General features: G+C 37.5%; 1 protein-coding gene across 3 annotated transcripts in view; it reads left to right on the top strand.

Moving 5' to 3' along the window:
* Window positions 1–19,332, top strand: part of EXOC2 (exocyst complex component 2) — a 217,468-nt gene that overhangs the window by 89,497 nt on the left and 108,639 nt on the right. For all 3 annotated transcript variants that reach the window (XM_023518879.1, XM_003799342.3, XM_023518878.1), the window contains exons 10-11: window positions 502–604; window positions 5,536–5,654. In XM_023518879.1, coding sequence (XP_023374647.1) covers window positions 502–604; window positions 5,536–5,654 — 222 coding nt within the window. The remainder of the gene's footprint in view (window positions 1–501; window positions 605–5,535; window positions 5,655–19,332) is intronic.

Below are 19,332 nucleotides of genomic sequence, written 5' to 3'. Positions count from 1 at the left end.
AATCAATGACAGGTATTTATAGAGACGGAAACCTACATTTTAATCTTTCCTCTTGAGAAACACAAGTCCGTATACTTATGATTACCCCGTTTAAAGCAAACTCAGTAACTTTCGAAATTCTCTCTAATACCAGAGTTATAGAAAATAAGAAAAGCTTAAAATGCCCCGTGGTAGGTAAAGCCTTTTCAACTAAGAGGAGTATTAAAGGCTTTATGAAATTCAAAAGTGATATCTCTAAGGCCTCAGAAAGCTTACTCTTTTTATTGTGGTAAAATTCACATGCAGTGAAATGCACAGACCTTACGTATTACAGGTCAGTGGGTTTTGACACCCCCGTAACCGACACCGAGACATGAGTGTTTTGATCACTCTGGAAAGCTCCCTTGTGCCTCTTCTCAGTCGATCTTCGCCCCCCTAAAAGCAACCACTGTTCTGCTGTCGGAAATTTGATTTTTAACTTTCACTCTGCAAATCCTTGTATATGCTTTTCTTTTTTAATAGATTATGCGGAAGTAGAAACACGGATTGAAGCTTTAAGAGAATTACTTTTGGATAAATTGCTTGAGACACCTTCAACCTTACATGACCAAAAACGTTATATCAGGTAAATATCTTCTGCAAGAATTTTCATGAGTCACACTTACCCGTTTGGTACCGGATGCATCAGGCAACCTTTAAAGCTAATTTGAGGGAAATTAGGAGACTGATGAAAGGGAAGACAAATAGTAGTTAGTAATTTAGGGGTATCTGGTGTAGAACGTCAGAATTCTCCTGAATACTAATACATTTGTGAGTGGCTGTGAAGTACTCACATCTTGAAGGATAGAATATTGTGGCTGGTTTGGAGAAAGGAAAGGCAGCCTTGTTGCTCAGTTACCTCCTCCTGCTGCTGAGCAGTGGCTACCTGACCCAGTGGGTGGTGTGGGTGTGGCCCCCTGTGTGCCCCTGTCTGTGAGGTAGGGGCTCCTGTGTGGTTCAGAGCGGAAGGCTGCAGGGCAGGACGTCCTGCCTGCCTCAAGAGTGTGCCATTGCTCAGCAGTAGAAGAAGTGCAGGAACGTTTTAGCCTCAACTGGCTGTCTGATTTGCAAGCCTTTCATGATCAATAAAAGAGAAATAAAGTTACTAAGTGGGAATACTTAAAAGAATAGCAGTCCTGAGGTGGACACCACAGGATATGAAGACGAGTCCTTAGGAGGAGGCAGTATTAGCATGTGTGGGAGGCCCAGCTGTTCACTGTGGGCTGCTTCATCTGTATGGACATGATAACAGGATCCGTGTCTCAGGGTAGCTGTACAGGTGATCAGGAATACATTAAGGATTTAACAGCACCTGGCACATAATAAGTAGTCAATAAACTTGATATAAATGTACTTTATACCAGGGTTTAGGACAGAGCATGAAAATTTTAAGCCTTCTTATATTTGCAATTAAAAAATATTAATCTTATTTTCTGCTGGAATTATTGTGAGTATTGCCTTTGTTCTTAGAATAAGCTATTATTTTCCAAATTTACATTTCACTTGTCTTTGATTAGTGAAGTTTACTGAGTGTTCAATAGTTATAAAATGGTAACAGACCATATAAATTTATGTGTTGAAAATGATCTGTAGGGCAGATAGAAGGTCTGACCTGAAAGCTGCTATGTGTGCAGTTGTGGTGGGGACAAGGGCCCCCACACAGACCTGTGTCCTAGGGATTGGGCACATGGTGAGCTTTGTCATTGGCAACACACTTGTGTTGACTATGAGGAAGTGACTAGAGGCTCTGGCACTGGAATAGAAAGAGAGCTAAACTGCTTCTACCACTACCGTGTGTGTGCAGTATATGTGTGTATGTGTGTCCTCTCTAATCTCCACACCCACCACAAATGGATACCTGTACAGTGCCCATCCTACAGGGGACAGGAGCAAAGCTTGCCTGGCCCTCACGGCAAGGAAGAAGACCCTGGTTTTTCTGGTTCCAGAGCCTCCTTGCTTCTCTCTAAGCGCCCTCCATAAGGAAAGATACATATGGGGAATCTACATATGTAGAAGCCAGGAAATTTAAAGCTGGAAATAAACTATATGTTAATTATCTAAATGCTTTATTTTCTACATGTGAAGAAACAGAGTTCCAGGGAGGTTGAGCATCTTGCCTCGGACATGCAGCTGGCTAGAGCAGGTGTCCTGATCCTTGCTCTCTGTGTTCCCCTCTGCCACTTCACTGTTTGAGCTATATGTATTTACTTCCCTATTTAGATATATATTAAATTTGCCTACAGTAACATGTTTAACTTTGTAAGTGTGCACTTTATGTAGTGAATTACCATCTAGATGGATAACTGATGTGTAGTTCTAATGGTTAACTTACTGGCTGCCATTTAAAGGTGGTAGTGTTATTAAAGATACTTTTAAAGGCCCTATTTTACTGCTTTTTTCCCCTATTATTTTGTTTTTTTTTTTTTGGAGACAGAGCCTCAAGCTGTCCCCCTGGACAGAGTGCCGTGGCATTACAGCTCACAGCAACCTCCAACTCCTGGGCTCAAGCGAGTCTCCTGCCTCCACCTCCCAAGTAGCTGGGACCACAGGCGCCCGCCACAACGCCCGGCTATTTTTTGGTTGCAGCCGTCATTGTTGTTTGGCAGGTCCGGGCTGGGGATTCGAACCCGCCACCTTAGGTGTACATGGCTGGCGCCTTAGCCCGTTGAGCTACAGGCGCTGAGCCTCCCCTATTATTTTGAAAGTAAAAGAGCAAGAATATCAATGGTTTATTTTTTAATGAATATTTTATTTCCGATGCTTTGAAAAGATACTGAGCAGTTCTATTACCTATTAAATTAAATTTTTAGTCAATAGTAAATAGAAAAATCAGATCAAAACCAGGTCAAATATCTGTTAGATTTTGAAATCTATGGTGATAGATACTGAGAACACCAAGTCGGGGATAGAGACAGCTTTGTTATCAACAAAAGTCCATCTATATTAGTTTTCTTACATTATCGAGGTATGCATGGTAAGTAAAATCGGATTACTCTTGCATTATCTTACTTTTGTTCACTATTATCTAATTAAAAACTTCGGGGCGGCATCTGTGGCTCAAAAGGGTAGGGCACTGGTCCCATATGCTGGAGGTGGCAGGTTCAAACCCAGCCCCGGCCAAAAACTGCAAACTGGAAAAAAACCACCACCACCAACAACAACAAAAAAAACTTCCTGGTTATTTTCACTATTCTGTCTTGATGCTGGCAGGCAACATATTAGTAGTTTAGCAAGAGGCAAATCTCTGTGTGCTTCTTTTCACGTCAGTGTGATCCTGTCCCTGATAATTGTTAAAAATTATGTCAGAATATGGCTAAAAACTTAAATTTTAACCTTTAAAATACTGAGTCCATAGTCATCGTAATTCACATTCTTTGCCTTGTTATTTCCTCTAAAAAAAGACTTGTTTTAGAAGTATTTTTTACATGCAGTTTTAAAAGAAATAGCAACAATGTGTATTCTAAACAATGATCTTTGAAATGAAACTATTTATTTTTAAGCTGCATACTAAAAAGAGGGACTTTTTGGAAGAGCCTAGCACAAGGTGTACTTTTGAACTGAATTACTCTAGAATTTCCAAGAGAACAATTTTATTTTTCTTATAGAGAGTTTTATAAAACCTCTCATAAAAACTCTTTTTACTTCAATACCCATTAGTAAGATGATAGAAAAAGTCTTATTATTAAATTTTGCCGGGAAATGGTCAGCTTACTAAAGAGCCTTAAAGTTTGAAAAGTTACTAAGGAAACAGTAGGTTTTTGATTTCTCTTTCCATACTGCTATAGAAAGAGCTTTTAATACTGAATCATCTACATTCCTAATTAAAAATTAAAAGGAAACACCTTCCCTAAAAGCGCATTCCTATATTTTCTACTGATAACCACCATATCTGAGGATTGTGTGACTAAAATGTTAGGAGAAAGTATTTGGAGGCAAACAAGTCTGTCTGGGGAGACTATAGAAACATCCCTAGCAAAAACAGATAAAATCACATGTTCTTTGGAAATAAAAGACACAATGGACTATTTGTTATATTTGTATTTTATATAACAGAAGAGGAAAGAAATCCTGTGTGAGAGAAAGAAATCAGATTGGACTTTGGAAGCTTTGAAAATAAATTCCCTATGCCAAGCTCAATGTAATTTGACGTCTAATTGTAGTTTTCTTCTCAGGATTCTATCCTCATGTATGAATAGGAGTCCTGGGTGACTTCCTCATATGCGTAAAGCTCTTTCTCTTAATTGACACAGCACAGAGACACAGCCTCTTTGCAGCCTGTAAATGCATAGTCATAGGAAGGAGGAGAGATGGCAGCTCTCCGGCCACCTCTGGTGGCCTGTGCGTGTGAGCCGTGCTGTGCTGTGGACTTTTGCAGTGACCACGTGTCCGGCTCTCCTCCACAGCCAGGCCCTGCCTGTTGGCTTGTGCAGGTCAGGGTCTGTGGGAGAGTTCCTAAACATGATGTCAGATTTCTTCACAAGGTTTTATTTGTTGCTAGCCTATTACAAAATGGATTTGTTTCTTTTTCAATTAGCTGCTAATTTAGATGTCTGAGTAATACATACCCACAACTAGAGAAATGTAAGAGGGAAGCATCAAGCGTATCCCTGAGTGATTAAAATTTGGTTCCAGGTCACAGCTTGTAACCATTAATGACAATTTACTGTTGAATAAAAATCATTAACCTCAAGACAAAAGACAGCTAGCTTATGGTTTAAGAATCATTTGAAGACAATAAATTCATTTGGATACGCTTTTCGAGTTGATGTAATTGTATTTGACTGGTTATATGTATGTATTTGGTGAGGGCTGAGGACCAAATCTTGAATATTTGACAAATTTTTCAACTGAAATATATTTAGATTGTCTATTTTGGGTTGAGTATTTTATGCACAAAGAAGATTTTAAATATTTTAATAACTATTCTAAAACTAATAAAAACACCCCTCTGTGCTACGTTTTCTACGGAAACATTTTTTCAAACAGGCACGAATGAGTGTAGATCTTCCAGGTGAGTCTATGTTGTTACTAAACCTCTTTAGGTAGAGAAAGCAGCCTATGGTTCACTTAGCCATCATTTAGCTCCTCGTAGAAAGCTGTATCACACTGCCATCTAGTGGCCATATTTTATACCAGAAAGGAATAAAAAACAGCTGAAATTTAAAAAATACTAGCCAGTGTCCTCTGCTGATTCCCACCTGCAGCTTAATGTAATGACTCTGAACTAAGTAGAAACACTCTTGTCAACTAAATGTAAATATTGTAAAGAAATATGCTCACCAAGTAGATGAGATCACTACAAGTTATCTGTTTTATCATTAATTGCACAAAAATAAATTTGAATATGTTTCGTTGAGAACTAAATATTAAATAGTAGTATCAACAGATGCTTTACTAATTGATAAAGTTTTTTAAAAACTTTAAAAAAGTAATGATTTTAAATTGTGCTAGCTTTTCTTTTAGCCTCATTTTTAACAGAGGAAGCCTGTTTCACCAACCTGGGACTTGCTTTTTCAGGTATCTGTCTGACCTCCATGCCTCAGGTGACCCGGCCTGGCAGTGCATTGGAGCCCAGCACAAGTGGATTCTTCAGCTCATGTACAACTGCAAAGAGGGCTTTGTGAAAGACCTGAAAGGCAAGGGATTCTCTTCTGATTTATTATGCTATTCCTTAACATCACTTTAATGCATGTGTAAACTCCTTAACTGCTAAGGGCATGGTTACCTAATTTTCTTGGTGTCTGTTCTTACTTTCTGTTTGTTTTATGGATTTTTTGAACACTGGTTAACATTATACCTAGGAGTGAGTGACAGAACAAGTATGGGAGAAAACACTTTTCACTGTTTTGGTTTTTTTTAAATGCTATCATAGGAGGCGACATGATGTTGTAGAAATGATACTAGTCCCTGATAAATAATAGTCCACGCATTTCATCAAATGTATGTTGAGCCTGTGCTCTGTAGCAGGCACTGTGCCAAGTACTGGAGAGACAGTGAGTAAAACAGACTCTGTCCCTGTCCCACACAGGCAGAGGAAGGGAGAGGCATTAAACATGTAAGTAACGAAATTAAATGTTGAGGCAAGTGATAAAAAGAAGAATACCAGGATATTACGAAGGGAAGAGGAGAATGCTTTAGATGGCTCCTTTAGAAAGGTATCTCGGGGAAGGCTTCATATTAGAAAGGACTGGAAAAATGACTCTCAGAAGACTGTAGTCTGACAACTACATGTGCAAAGGCCTTGAGGTCAGCTGGAAGTGAGACGTCACGGCTGCATTTGCATGCAGGATTATTGACGTTTGTTTGTATAATCCTATCATTAAACAAACTATTGAATGTATTGAATGCCTGTTGCACTCCAGACAGTTGGGAGCACTGTAAGGACACAGTAGTGAGAAGGACAGACCAGGGCTTGGCTCATTCAAGCTGACAGAATAATGGGGAGGCAGATGGGTAACTGACTGCTGGGATATAACATGCTACTTCCCAAGATGGGGACGTTTTGAGTGCATGGTGGCACTTAGGAACAGCATCTGATCCAGAGTTTGAGATCAGAGAACTGACATTCTCGGATCTGAAGGAAGTGGCATCCGTTGTAAGAGCTGGAGGATATCTGTATCGGCTGGTTGAAATAGGAGAGGAGAGGCTTAACAACTATTCCAGGAAGAGAAGGGAGGCAGATCCTGTGTGGCTGGACGGTGCGGGGCCAGAGTGGCAAGTATTGAGGCTGGACTGAGGAGGCGCTGGGGCCTGACGGTCTTTGTTGGCCACTCCCAGGAGTTCAGACTTTACCCAGAGGGTGGTGGGGGAGCCATCGAAGGATCTAAACTGGGAAAAGACAGGAGCAGACTTGTTTTTTCAAAAGACAACAGCTCTGACTTCCATGCGGTGTATGGGTGAGAGAGAACAAGCCCAGAGAAGTAGAGCCAGTCAGGAGGCTGGCAGAATGAACAGGCATCTGACCTGGGATGGAGGTCATGGGGCTGTAGAGAAGCGCCTGTGTCCCAAGGCTTTTCAGAAAATAGGTGATGGAAAAAGGAGGAAGGGCTGAAGGGATTCCTAGAGGTCTGACTATGGCAGTTAAGATGGTTGTGTCCTTGAGTTAGGTAATATTGGGGAGAAAAAGTATCCCCCGCCTTTTGTTTGGACAGGTTGATTTGAGAGTTGTATGACACGCAAGTAGAGCTAGCCTTTAGGTAGTTGGATTTAAAGAGTGAGAGGTTTGAGTATGGTCTGCAACAGATGGTCGGCAAGAGTTGAGATTGACCCATGAAGATGAAAAAAGAAAACCCGGGATAGAATCCTGAGGAGCAGTGTTTAAGTGGCTATTAGGAGAGAAGCCTGCAGAGAGATGAAGAAGTAGTGGACTCAGGGCAGGAGGGAAACAGGAGGACATAGTGTCACCAAACCAGAGAAGGGAGTAGTCAGCAGGGCACTAAGGTGAAGGGGCAGGTAGGAGAGAAGTATCCTTTAGAACGTGTCCTGAGGTTGTTGGCAGGGATCCTGGAATGCAGTCAGTGGCCTGAAACCCTAACTGGATGCCATAAAGGAGGAGTAGTTGTCCTTCTCAGGTCCCCAGGAGGGTTAGGGGATGTAACATGACAACCATCCTGGCACAGAATGAAGCACAGCAGAGAGGTCACCATTATTTATTTATAGCATAGTTTTGTACTCAGTTCATTGGCTTGGGCTTGAGTACTTTACAGCTCTGATTTTGTTCTTCTCTATGCTTGATATTTAAGAAAACTTTGTCACAATTACTATTAGTATTATTTTATGTTTTTAGCAAGGGAAAATGATAGCAATTAATATACATAGTCCATGATCTTTGAAAATATTTAAAGTGCCTTTTATATTTATTTCTGTGTTGATTCAACTAATAATATTTTAGTCTACTCTGTCAGGGCTCTCCACCTTGACTGACCATCAGAAGCTGCTGGTCCGTTTATCACCTATCAAGTCCTGGCCTCCACCCTATTCCATGCTGATTATATTAAAATCTCTGGAGGTGGTACATTAGTAACTTTCAAGCTCCTAGATGATTCGGGTACACCCAAGGTTGATCCTCAGCATGCTAGGTCTTGTGCTAGGAGTTGCCAGCGTGGTGGTTAGCAGGCCTCTTGGAGCTTATTGTCTGGTGAGAGAAATATAGCATTTTAAAGGTGATGTAGGTATTCGTTTAATTATACTTTTGAGAAGTGTCATGAAGTGTGGAGTAGAGGACCAAGTCTGATTGAGGGGGTAGTCCACAGATATCTTAATTGAACCTAAATGATGACCTTCAATTCTCTAAATAGATGTGAAGAAGATTCCAGACACCTGGGAGGCACTCAGTAACAGTCACTGCTGTCTGCCACACTTGATGATGAACATGGTAACTGCATTCACCAGATAGAAACAGGATATATGGGCGGACAAAGGATTTTCTTTCCTGTGCGCATAAGAAACGATCTGAATACATAATTTGAAATACATGAAAATATTTGAATTTCTGGAATGTGTGTGTAATTTATAAAGATAACATAAGATAACATAGACTTTTTGAAATTGGAAAAATTTTTCTGGAATTTCATATATCTTACCTGAAATATCTGATAACCAGTGTTTCATCACCAAAGGTCTGAATCTTTCTTGAAGATAAAGGGAAGTCCACCCTTATTCTTCCTTCTCTGGATCCATTCATTAGTGACAAGCTTTGCCTGAAGTTACTTTCATAAATTGGTCTTTGATTATAAAGTGAAAATCATAATACCATACAACTCTTTGAACTTTAGTTTTCATAATAATATAACATAAATTTCCTGTATTCCCTAGTCGTGTATTTATGGGTTATATTTTCAGTGTTTCCTTTGACATTCAGAACCTGCCTAACTGTTCCCTTCACTGTTAGTAAATCTCCTAACATAGGAGAGGCTTTTCACTGGAAGATGGGTGTGGTCTTTTGAGCTTCGGTTGGAAACAGCTTTTCTTTTATTTTAGAGAATCCCGCACTTATTTAAAAGCAGAAAGTCTGATGTAACATCATTCAGTGTTGCACCCTAGGCTCAGCAGTTATCAGCTCCTAGCCAATGTTATTTCCACCCTCCCCTGCTGTTCTCCCCTTGGATTATTTTGAAGCAGGTCACATCATTCCATCCATAATTAATTCAGTGCATAATTTTCAGAGATAAGGAGTTTTTGAAAACTGTCACCAAAATACCATTGTCATTACCTAAAATATTATGAATACTTTCTTAATATCAAATGTTCTATTAATTTTCAAATTCAGAAGCAGAATAATGTCTCAGATCTTTCTAAGTGCATTGATATCATTGCTTTTTCACTGATAGTGCACTTGCAAATAATAAATGTGGCACAAATGCAGACAAATTGTGTTTCCCAGAATGGAAGAATTAGCCATTAGTAAAACATGGTCTCCCTTGGCCAGCTTGCACTTGTATTTTTCCATTTGTGATCATTCGTATCTGTATATGTCATTGCACATGCGTTAACTCTTTATTATACACTTACCTGCATTTCTATCCATATGTAATGTAGCTGTAGTATATGTATGTGTGTTTATATAAAATATTAGCCTTACTTATAAGTTTTCCTAGGATTATCCCCAACTTTTGTGTGTTCTGTAACTATTTATGATGGATCTCAATGGATATTTTATGATTGTCTTAATTATATATATAACAAATGTAGTATGGGGAATGGTCTACTAAATATTACTTGGCATTTCTATTTGACATTTCCTCATAATTGTGCCATTATAGATTCAGAAGAAAACTGGGGATTTATCTTGTTCAATAGATGAGTTTAGCTCTATTTTGCATGTGAGTAAAGTGTCTCAGAGAAGCCAGGGGACAGATCCAAGTCCCCTCTGTCCTGAGTAGGGGGAAAACAAATGCATGTCCGGATCTCTCCCCATCCCACCAGACTGTACTCCTGGCAGAGCAGTGCGTTCAGGCAGCAGGTTATGTGGCATCTCCCTGTGTTACATCATTGGAGCAAATATTTTATCAAATAGGATTTCTAAGCATCATGGCAAAGCAAACCAGCATTTCACCAGCAAGGGACGGCCCACTGGCATCTTAGAACACAGGGAAGCTGTGCCCAAAAGTGGCCAAGCTGGACAAACTGTTTCTGATTGCAGTGACTTTTATGCCATTTTTCTGTAAGTAGGTGGCTTCTGTTAAGGAAATTTTATATAGGTGTAATTACTAACCTCTAACTTGTGTTAACATACTGTATTCATTATAAATAAATGCTCTGCGAATGAACAAGTGAAGAAAATGGAGATGGATGAGAAAATATCCAGACCCTTAGAGGGATTCCAGGAAATAGAAGGATATTCCTGAGAAGAGAGACCATGCGTCCCTTCCATAGCTGAAGGGACTTACAGTACCAGGGATGTGTAAAGAGGCAGATCCAGCAGCTCTCCACGGATGCCACTGTTTTGCCTTGATACAAGTATGTCTATGTTTTATCTGACCTTCCGTGCTCAGCGACTGGGTCCTTGTTTGTGTGGCACCTGCTGGTTTCCTTGAATTGATTGTAGCTGTCTACTGAAGCTGTCTAGCACATTTGAAAAGGCAGTTACCGTTCTGACCGTAAGAAATTGCTTAGAAATGATTTGCTCTTCTAAAGGTTGCCTGCATTTCATCTGGTACTTTGTTATAAAGCTACTTTGTTTTTATTTGGGTAAAAGTAGATTCTTATGAATCTACTTTGAAAATGAAAGCTTGTTGTGTTCCACATCTAAAGAAAGTGAGTTTTAATAGGTTCTTCCATTATAATACCCGCGCTTGGACTGTTACCGCTGCAGAAGGGAGATTGATGTCATTGTTTAAGTAAACTACGACAGGCAGAACGATGGGTGAGAACTGAGACAGTTTTGTGAAATGACATAAAATTTTAAATGAATAGACTATAAATATTTTAAACAGGGAAAGAAATCTTGATGTCTTTTAAAGTAAATCTGGTCTTTGTGCATGAATCTAAGAATCTAATTAACATAGAAATATTTTTCCCAAAAAGTCTTTGCGGCGTGGTTTGGAGAAAAAAATGTTAATTGTATTTAGTTCTGCAGTCTTCAGAGAAAATTTCATGAGCAAAGATGGTGAAAGATGTTCAAAGAAAGAGGTCCTGCATACAAAGCTGCCTTTTTCCAAGAAAGATTCTTTTGTAGCTGAAGCATTTGGCAGCAGAGGTGGTCAGAAGGTTGATATTCTTATGAGCAATGCATTAGCTCCTTCTCTGGACTCCAGTTTTTATAGTAATAATATACACTAATCCAAGCAGATGGTGCCCTTCAGAGTGCACACTCAGGCAGACCAGGAGATCACCCTTGTACCTTACGAACACCTGGCCATTTAGCCCCAGACATTCTGCAGAACCGGCCTAACTATATGCTTTATTCCTAAGAGCATAAAAGGATGGGAGAAAAAACAGGAATAAAACTAAGGATAACATTTTTAAAACTCTTCTTGTAAGCTTTGGTAATTCTGTTGGAAGAGTTTGTTATGTCTTTTTAGCCTGAACTGGTTCACCATTTTGCTTCCGGTCCCCTGTTTTCAAAACAGGCCTGTGTCCTGAATTGTTGCACACGTTAAACTTTTACCACTTTTTAAGAAGTGTCACTTGTCTCTTAAAATTCTTGTGAAATAGGTCCAAAATTAGACTAAATCTTTAGGTTTCCTGCCAGGAAAAGCCTTTGGTTAACCCCCTACTGACATTTGCAAACAGGATTTTTAAAGGTGGCCTTCAAAGGTGTTTTTTTCTTTGTTCTGAAAGTGAGTTTAACTCTTAAAATATATGCTAGCAATGTCTCATAACTGAAAATGCGTCAGGCTGCTCACAGAGTAATTATCTTCTTCTTTCAGATATACACTTAATTAGAACTTCCTCAAAGAGCATATTAGACTCAGGGCTCAATAGCAAACGGTTAGAACAGGACCATTAGCTTCCACAAACAATAAATCCTTAAAAAAAAATCACAGCGCAGAGAAGACATTTATACATTGTGTGGGCTCTCTTTGAAAATTTGAAGATGCTGTATCCTATTGGAATGGTTTATTTTGAATCATCACAGTGATGAAGCCATCATAGAAAGAAAACTGTTAAGAATAGAGACTATGCTAAATATCTCCCTCTATAATCATTTCATATATTTAGTAGATTATTAATTACTTGCTAAAAGAAATAAAAATGTTTATGTTACTCCAAGGATCTTAAGATACAAAAAGGATATATTTTCAACACAAGCTCATAAAATATGTTTATAAATTATATTATTATAATCTACACACAATCTTGTGAATGTCTAAAATATGTCTTTTCTGACTATTTAAAAAACATAGCTATGACCTATAGGTACATATTTTTGGTAGTATTTTTTTTTTAAAAATAATAGAATACTTGTAATTCTGGTATTAACCACAGTGCAGGGTCAGGTAGACTTCCCGTGTATTAGATTAAATTGCATCCTCCGTTAGGAAACTCTTAGCAGATTCATTGAATTTCCTATGGAACTATAAAATATTTCCATGGTTAATGTCAGTATAATTGTGTTATTCTACATATATTCAATTTTAAAATAAAATTACTTTTTATTTTAAAGTTATTATAGTGAGGTTGTACGTTAGGAAAGTTCTCTAAGGCATTTATTTTTTGGAGTTTTAAAAAATGGTTTTTCTCCTGAAGATTTATGTGCGAACAGTATCAATCCAGAATGATAGAGGTTAGTTTAACAAGAAAAAGGAAAGGCACAACTGCACCAAGCACAGATACAGGATGCTGATTTCCATCTTCTTGGTGGACTGGGGATGGAGCCCGTAAGCAGCTGCCAGGGGCTGACTCCGCGGGCAGCTTCAGGTCTACACTTGTACTTTTGCATATTGTGACAACAGAGTCTTTTAAAAATTGTCTTTAGAAGATGAAATGCTTAGTGGAGTTTTATTTGTCTGCTTTAAGGTCTAGAAGCTGTATCATATATGTACATAATGCCAATGTATATATAGTGTGTGTATTATATAATATGTGTCAGGTGTACATGTATGTGATAAGAAAGTGAAGTACCAGTGTATGATATGATTGCAGTCACAATTACCTTCTACCAAGTAGTGGTCTGATTCTCCTTTCCTTTGTGCCCTTTTCTGAGAAAGAGAAAAGACAACTACCTAGGTGATATTTAATATACTGCGAATTAGATTTGAGCTGTATGCCATTAGAAATTGTCAGTGTTGTTTGTATATAGCGTACGTCAGGTTTTATTACCAGAATGCCAATCGGCAGGTTTTTACATAACGATCGTGGATTTGTTTTCAAATCTAAAATAAAATGACAGTTTTCCCTCCAAATTAAGATTAAGACTAATAATGCTAGTAATTTAAGCAGTTTTTTCAAGTCAGTAACCTAAGACTTGAGAATTTGACTTACTTTTGGAATAACATAGCATTCATTTGTAGATCCTGTATAGTAAAATAACAGCTGTGAAATATCATCGGAAAGACTTGGATTAAGGTCTCTTTCCTTGTTTCTCCTATTTTATAATAGATTCTATTCACCTTACAATGAATGATCTATCTTTTTTAGATCAGGCAGGCCAAAAAGGCTATGTCAAAGGACCTTTTCAGTTTGTTATTGTAGCAGCTGGCTCTTTTCTGCTGCCCTGGCTTACTGTACATCTGGAAGAGGACTTCTGGCAGCTGGGAGTCATTTCTTGTCTAAACTTGTCCCCCATCCTTAATAGAAAAAAAATTTTGACAGTGAATGTCAACTACACGTTGAGTCTTAACATCACTTGGTGATTTAAAAATATTATTATAAGTATGTTAATTCTTGTGTGATTTTTGTAGTAATTCTTTTACTTACATATTCTAATGCTTTATCTGTGTAAATCTTTATGCTTAATAAAACATAAATAATTTTGTTTTATTTATCACTTATCCAGCTTACTTAATTCTTGCTTGATTAGTCAGCGTTATAATAGATAAAACATACTTCTTCCAAGTTCACACCTGTAGTTTTGCTTTTAATATACCTTCCCTTTTTTGACCTCTTGTTGGTCAAAAAATGAATGGTGTTGAAATACGCATCAGAAATGTTGCCTGGAACCTGCTAAGGACACTCCTAAGTGGAGTGAGTTCCAGAGATTTGTTAACTGGGACTTTTTTTGTTCTATTTGGACTAAATGATTCCCTTTAAATTAAGGAAATGTCTCTGTCAGAGCTTTAAAAATAATATATATGTGTGTGTGTATGCATATATATATATATAATCAGAAGATCAAAAAAGCATTTTTATCTGTTGACACAGGTCTAATTCTTGAGGAATTTGTAATTCTGCCTTGATACGCCCACCCCGCCCCCCATCCCCCAGCTTTGGCATTGAAATTCTTCTGTGTGGTGTGCTTGAAAGGAATCCCATCCTGCCTGTGTCTGTGGAGGCTCCGGGGCCTGCCTGTTTGGTCAACAAGCAACAGTGGGTGGTCGGGCTGCAGCGCAGGACAAGGGCCCGCTGTGCACAGGAAAATGTGTTCAAAGGTGTTTAAGGGCGGTAAGGAAGTCGGCCACCCTTCTGAGAGTCCGGGGGGCTATAGATCAGTGTTCCCGCACCATTGTAGACTGTGAGAAACTTGCCATGAGAAGCATGAAGGATGAGAAAATATAGTAAACGTATTCACCTGGCCCCACATCTGCAGGCTTCCCTTAAGAAAGGTCTCTTCTGCCCTTTATGGTATACAGAGTCTATTAAAAAAAAAAAAAGTGACTACTATTTGCATTTAAAATCGGAAAGACTTGCACAGCTTGAGTTGAAAGGATTTGACTGATACATGATAAGGTTTCCTGGAAGTCTTAACAGAATTCTAAGTATAATAAGCATTTTCTATAAAGTCTTCTTAAAGTCCTTATCAGTTTTTTACAGCATTGTGGGATTCAGAGTTTTAATATAAACCCTTAAGTTTTTGAGCTTTGTAAAAGATCTTTCCAGAACTATAGTTTAAGGGTGAACTTGTTGATCTAGTAGAAGTGTCACAGTTGTTGGGAAAAAAATAGCAAAGGTTTTAACTTGTTCATAGCAAATTGTGAAGGATTGCTTGTTTTCTTTTAGAAAAGCAGTACATTCCAAACTTCGGATTATTTCTGTCCTACAGCTTTATTCTTTTAGTGTGGTTGCCAGTGTTGTTTCATTAGTGTTCTGAAGAAAAAGAACTTCTGCAACTTCTGAAAACAAATTTTCCAACTGTTTTAATAAAATAAAGTTTCTGCTCTTCATTTATATAGTTTTCCAAAAGTAATTTTTCCTGATTTTGTGTTTATAATTTGTTAAATGTACCTGCATACTCACAATTAGAGTAAGAATTCCTTTTGAGAATTTTGCCAGCATATGTTACAGAGCTTTATTTAACTAGAAAAATAAAAGCGAATTTTGACTTCCAGTAATTAAGAAACTTAGTTGTCTTTTTTTTTTATATTAAGTATCTAAAGAATTTTTTTCTTCCCAAGATGTTGCTTCTAAGCATTCATAGATAACATACATATTTTTTCTCTATTGGTAAAATTGTAACTCAAACACTAGTATCTGTAAGTTAAAATAGCTAGACCCTAAGAATATTTGCTAGTATAATTTCGTTGTACCATTTTTCCTACAAACATCACATAGAATTTTACAACTGGAAGTATTACGGTGATTGATGATTTCTTGTGCTATAGGGTTGTGTGCCTCTTTGCAGTTTGGCTCCAGAATAATCTTCGTCCTATAATTATTCTTCAGATAACTTTGATAGATCATAGCCAAGTTGATTATTCTTACAAATACTTACTCATTTGACAGTATTTCTTGGTTACTGTGCTTAGTGTCTTTAAAATAGCTGTAAAGGCCGTAACAGATGTTATACAATTCTGATGACGTTTTCACCGACTTTTTTGGTTTGTTTTATTGTTGTTGTTCTTATAGTATAATATTTTAATGCTGTAATTTCCTTTTAAAGCATAATTTTTACATTTGCTGTGTGTGTAGAAGTAAACTTTTTATACATTTGAAATGGTAATACCACTGGTATGTGTCCTGAATAGAAATCATGAGCAGAATCTTTTCCATTTTGTTCTTAGTGGTTATTTAAAGTTTTGGATTCAAACTGTATCATGGAGTTAGAATTTTACAGCTAAAAATGACTTTATCCATTTATAGTTCATAAGGCCCTAACTTTTACAGGTCAGTATTACACATACGCCTATGACTCCTGAGCTGCTACAGAACCCAACCCTGATTATACAGCCATGAGAATCCTTAATAGAAATAATCTCTGCTCTCGTTTCAAATAAAGAGAACAGTTTGTTAGTATTGGTCAGATGAAAGCATAGAATTACAATGTTTTCACTGAGGCAAAAAGTAATAACCTCCTATTTCACAAAAAGGTTTTAAAAATTTTTCATCCAGAAAAAATCCTAGGCACAGTTCATTTCTAGAGAAAGTTCGTTGCCAAGAAAACAGTTGACTTCTCAAAACTCACATTAATGCACTATTTGTTTGAAAAGAACAGTCTAACGCACAGTTTTACAGAAACTTTAGTCTCTGTCACCTGTAACTGGTTCCATTGAAGTTGTGTGTATGCAGTTGTGAACAGTCTTCCAACAGGATGTCAGGGGCAGGTAGTTTAGGTTTTTGGGGAAATAAGTAACATCTTTCAGTTGCATGTGATCTGCAGATCAATGAGAGTGTGACGTAATGGAACTTCGTAATAGTTTTGCTATATTCTCATTTATAACCATATGCTTTATATAACGTGTGTGTTTCTCTTAAACTCGTCTTATGATAATGCTGTCATTTTATGAGGTAAAACAATCTCATGGAAACAGGCTGATTTGTTGTGAAATATTTAAAGGCTTTTGCTGATTTTTATATTTTACAGAAATTGTTTTTTGTCTCCTTTATTGTTCTTTTATATAGTAATCCTTACTATTACTTGTTAAAACCACTTGTTTTGTAATAATTTTGTGGGTTAGAAATATTGTGTAATTTAAGTTTAAAAATAGTGTTAAAATCTTCAAGGTTTTTGACATTTGATAATAAATAATTTGTGTCAATTGATATTTAAAAGTTTTCATTAATTTTGTCTTCAAAGCATTGTCTTTCTAAGTCTCTGTAAAATAATTTATCGTAAGATCATTTTTGTGACCCAAAAAATGCAAAATGTTAGGGAGAAAAACATTTCTGGTCAATGCTATGTTGATTTTGCAGAGCTCAGGCATTGGTGCGTAGCTGTGGAGCGCTACCTGCTGGTCACTCAGCAAAAATACATCTTACAAATGTATTCCAGATGCTGATTAGCCCTCCGGGGCACGTGTTGCTCTCGCTCCCTGCTGCTGTTATGCTTGCTGGTCATGCTAGACTACCAATTAAGAAATTAGTCCATGTTTAACTTTCTCTTCCCGGTATCAGAGAAGACTGATGATGTGGTTTCTAATAGAACAAAAGCATATTTGCAGTATCGTTTCTGTTACTAAAGGAAAAGAAAAAGCTTTTAACAGTTTTGAAAGTCAAGAATTCAACTATACAAATGATTTAGTATTGAATTATTTTTAAAGTTGTGAGGATACCACTTTTGGGGGGGAAACTTTCTCCGTATCTGCTTAAGCAGTGATTTTTTGCACAAAGACCTGTAGTCTGCTTACCTTCTTATTTGTAAATTTATAGTCCTCAAACCTTTAAGAGTAACATGTAGCATTTTAAATTGAAGCATTCTCTTCTTATACTTCCTACAGACACTTTAATATAAATTTTTATATATTGCTTTAAAGGGATGCTAAATTTGGGGCCCTTTACGCTTCTTTTTAAAGTATATAAAACTTTGTATTTTGATATTAATTTCCTGAATTCAATAAATAATAGCAGTGCCAACTTTGTAAACTTTGAAAAAAAATGTCATAAATCATTAAAACTTCCACACATAAACTTCCTCTTTGATAGAGGGTAGAAGTCAGTTATAAAAAATATTGTTTCTTTACTGTTCATATTTTTTGACTCTATATCATATATATCATTTTTTCTCTTTTAACATACTAGATTACACAAGTTGTCTTATCTTAGCTGTATAATAACATTTTCTAAAAAAGAGATGCATGAACAGCATTTAGTTAGCATGGTAGTGAAGAATAGTAGTCTTTAAAAAAAAATTTCCATTTAAAAAAATCTGTTCCAATGACTCAATTTCTATTTCTTTAAAACCTACCAGGCAGAATTTGAGAGGCTCTGAGGAGACGGCTACTCCTGTATCATGTACAGCAGCACATGGCAGGAGGGGCCCCTAAAATCAGACCTCTCTAATCACACAATCACTAGCTAACTTCTCTTCTTAGCCTGTAGCCTACAGCCTTGTATTTTTATGGTTTATTTATCTATTGGTTTGTTTTACCAGAATGTAAACAACCTGAGAGTAGGGCCTTACATCTGACTCATCCACCTTATCCCCAGGGTCTGCGGTTCCTGCTACGCGGGACGTGCTCAATAAACACTTCTTAATTGTTACTGAATAACTAGGATTATCAGTGCCACAAAATTATTACATGAGTTTGTAATTTGTAGGGTTTTTAGCACCCAGTAATGAATCCATCAGTTTTTAATATTCTGTTAAGTTGTAAACTAAGGAATATAGTTTTTAGTGAATTATTCTTAGTGAATAATATCAGTCATTTATATATATATATATATATATATATATAGTGGGAGTTTGTGGAAGGTTCACTGAGTTTGGGAAATACGGAGATACAATATTTAACTCTTTTCTAGGAGAACATAGTAGTCTGTCGTGGAGATAGCAATTTCTATCTGGTTTTTTGGATTGCGTTTTTTTTTTTTTTTTTTTTTTTTTAGAGAGAGAGAGAGAGTCTCATTCTGCTGCCCTGGGTAGAGTGCTGTGGCGTCATAGCTCACAGCAACCTCAAATTCCTGGGTTCAGGTGATCTTCTTGCCTCAGCCTGGGACTATAGTTGCCCACCATAATGTCTGGCTAGTTTTTCTGTTATGAGTACAGATGACTCTTGCCTAGGCTGGTCTTGATCTCCTGAGCTCAGGAAATCCACCCACCTTGGCCTCCCAGAGTGCTAGGATTACAGGCGTGAGCCACCGCACCTAGCCTGGCAATTTGTACGTGTTAACAAACAGCAGGTTTAGAAGGTAGAAGTCAAACAAACCATGAAGTCAACTAAACCATGTGTATTTGAATTGCTCCATAACGGCAGAAAGATAGAGGGCAGGTTAGATAGGTAACAACAGGAGGTAACTTTGTGCAGTAGCTGTAATTCAGGTTGAATCTTTAAGCATGTA

Source organism: Otolemur garnettii, unplaced genomic scaffold (assembly GCF_000181295.1).
Source record: "Otolemur garnettii isolate 467f Iridium unplaced genomic scaffold, OtoGar3 scaffold00149, whole genome shotgun sequence".
In the NCBI taxonomy this organism is placed as follows: domain Eukaryota; kingdom Metazoa; phylum Chordata; class Mammalia; order Primates; family Galagidae; genus Otolemur; species Otolemur garnettii.
The sequence above is the reverse complement of the archived record's forward strand: the minus strand, read 5'-3'. Positions and strand labels throughout refer to the sequence as shown.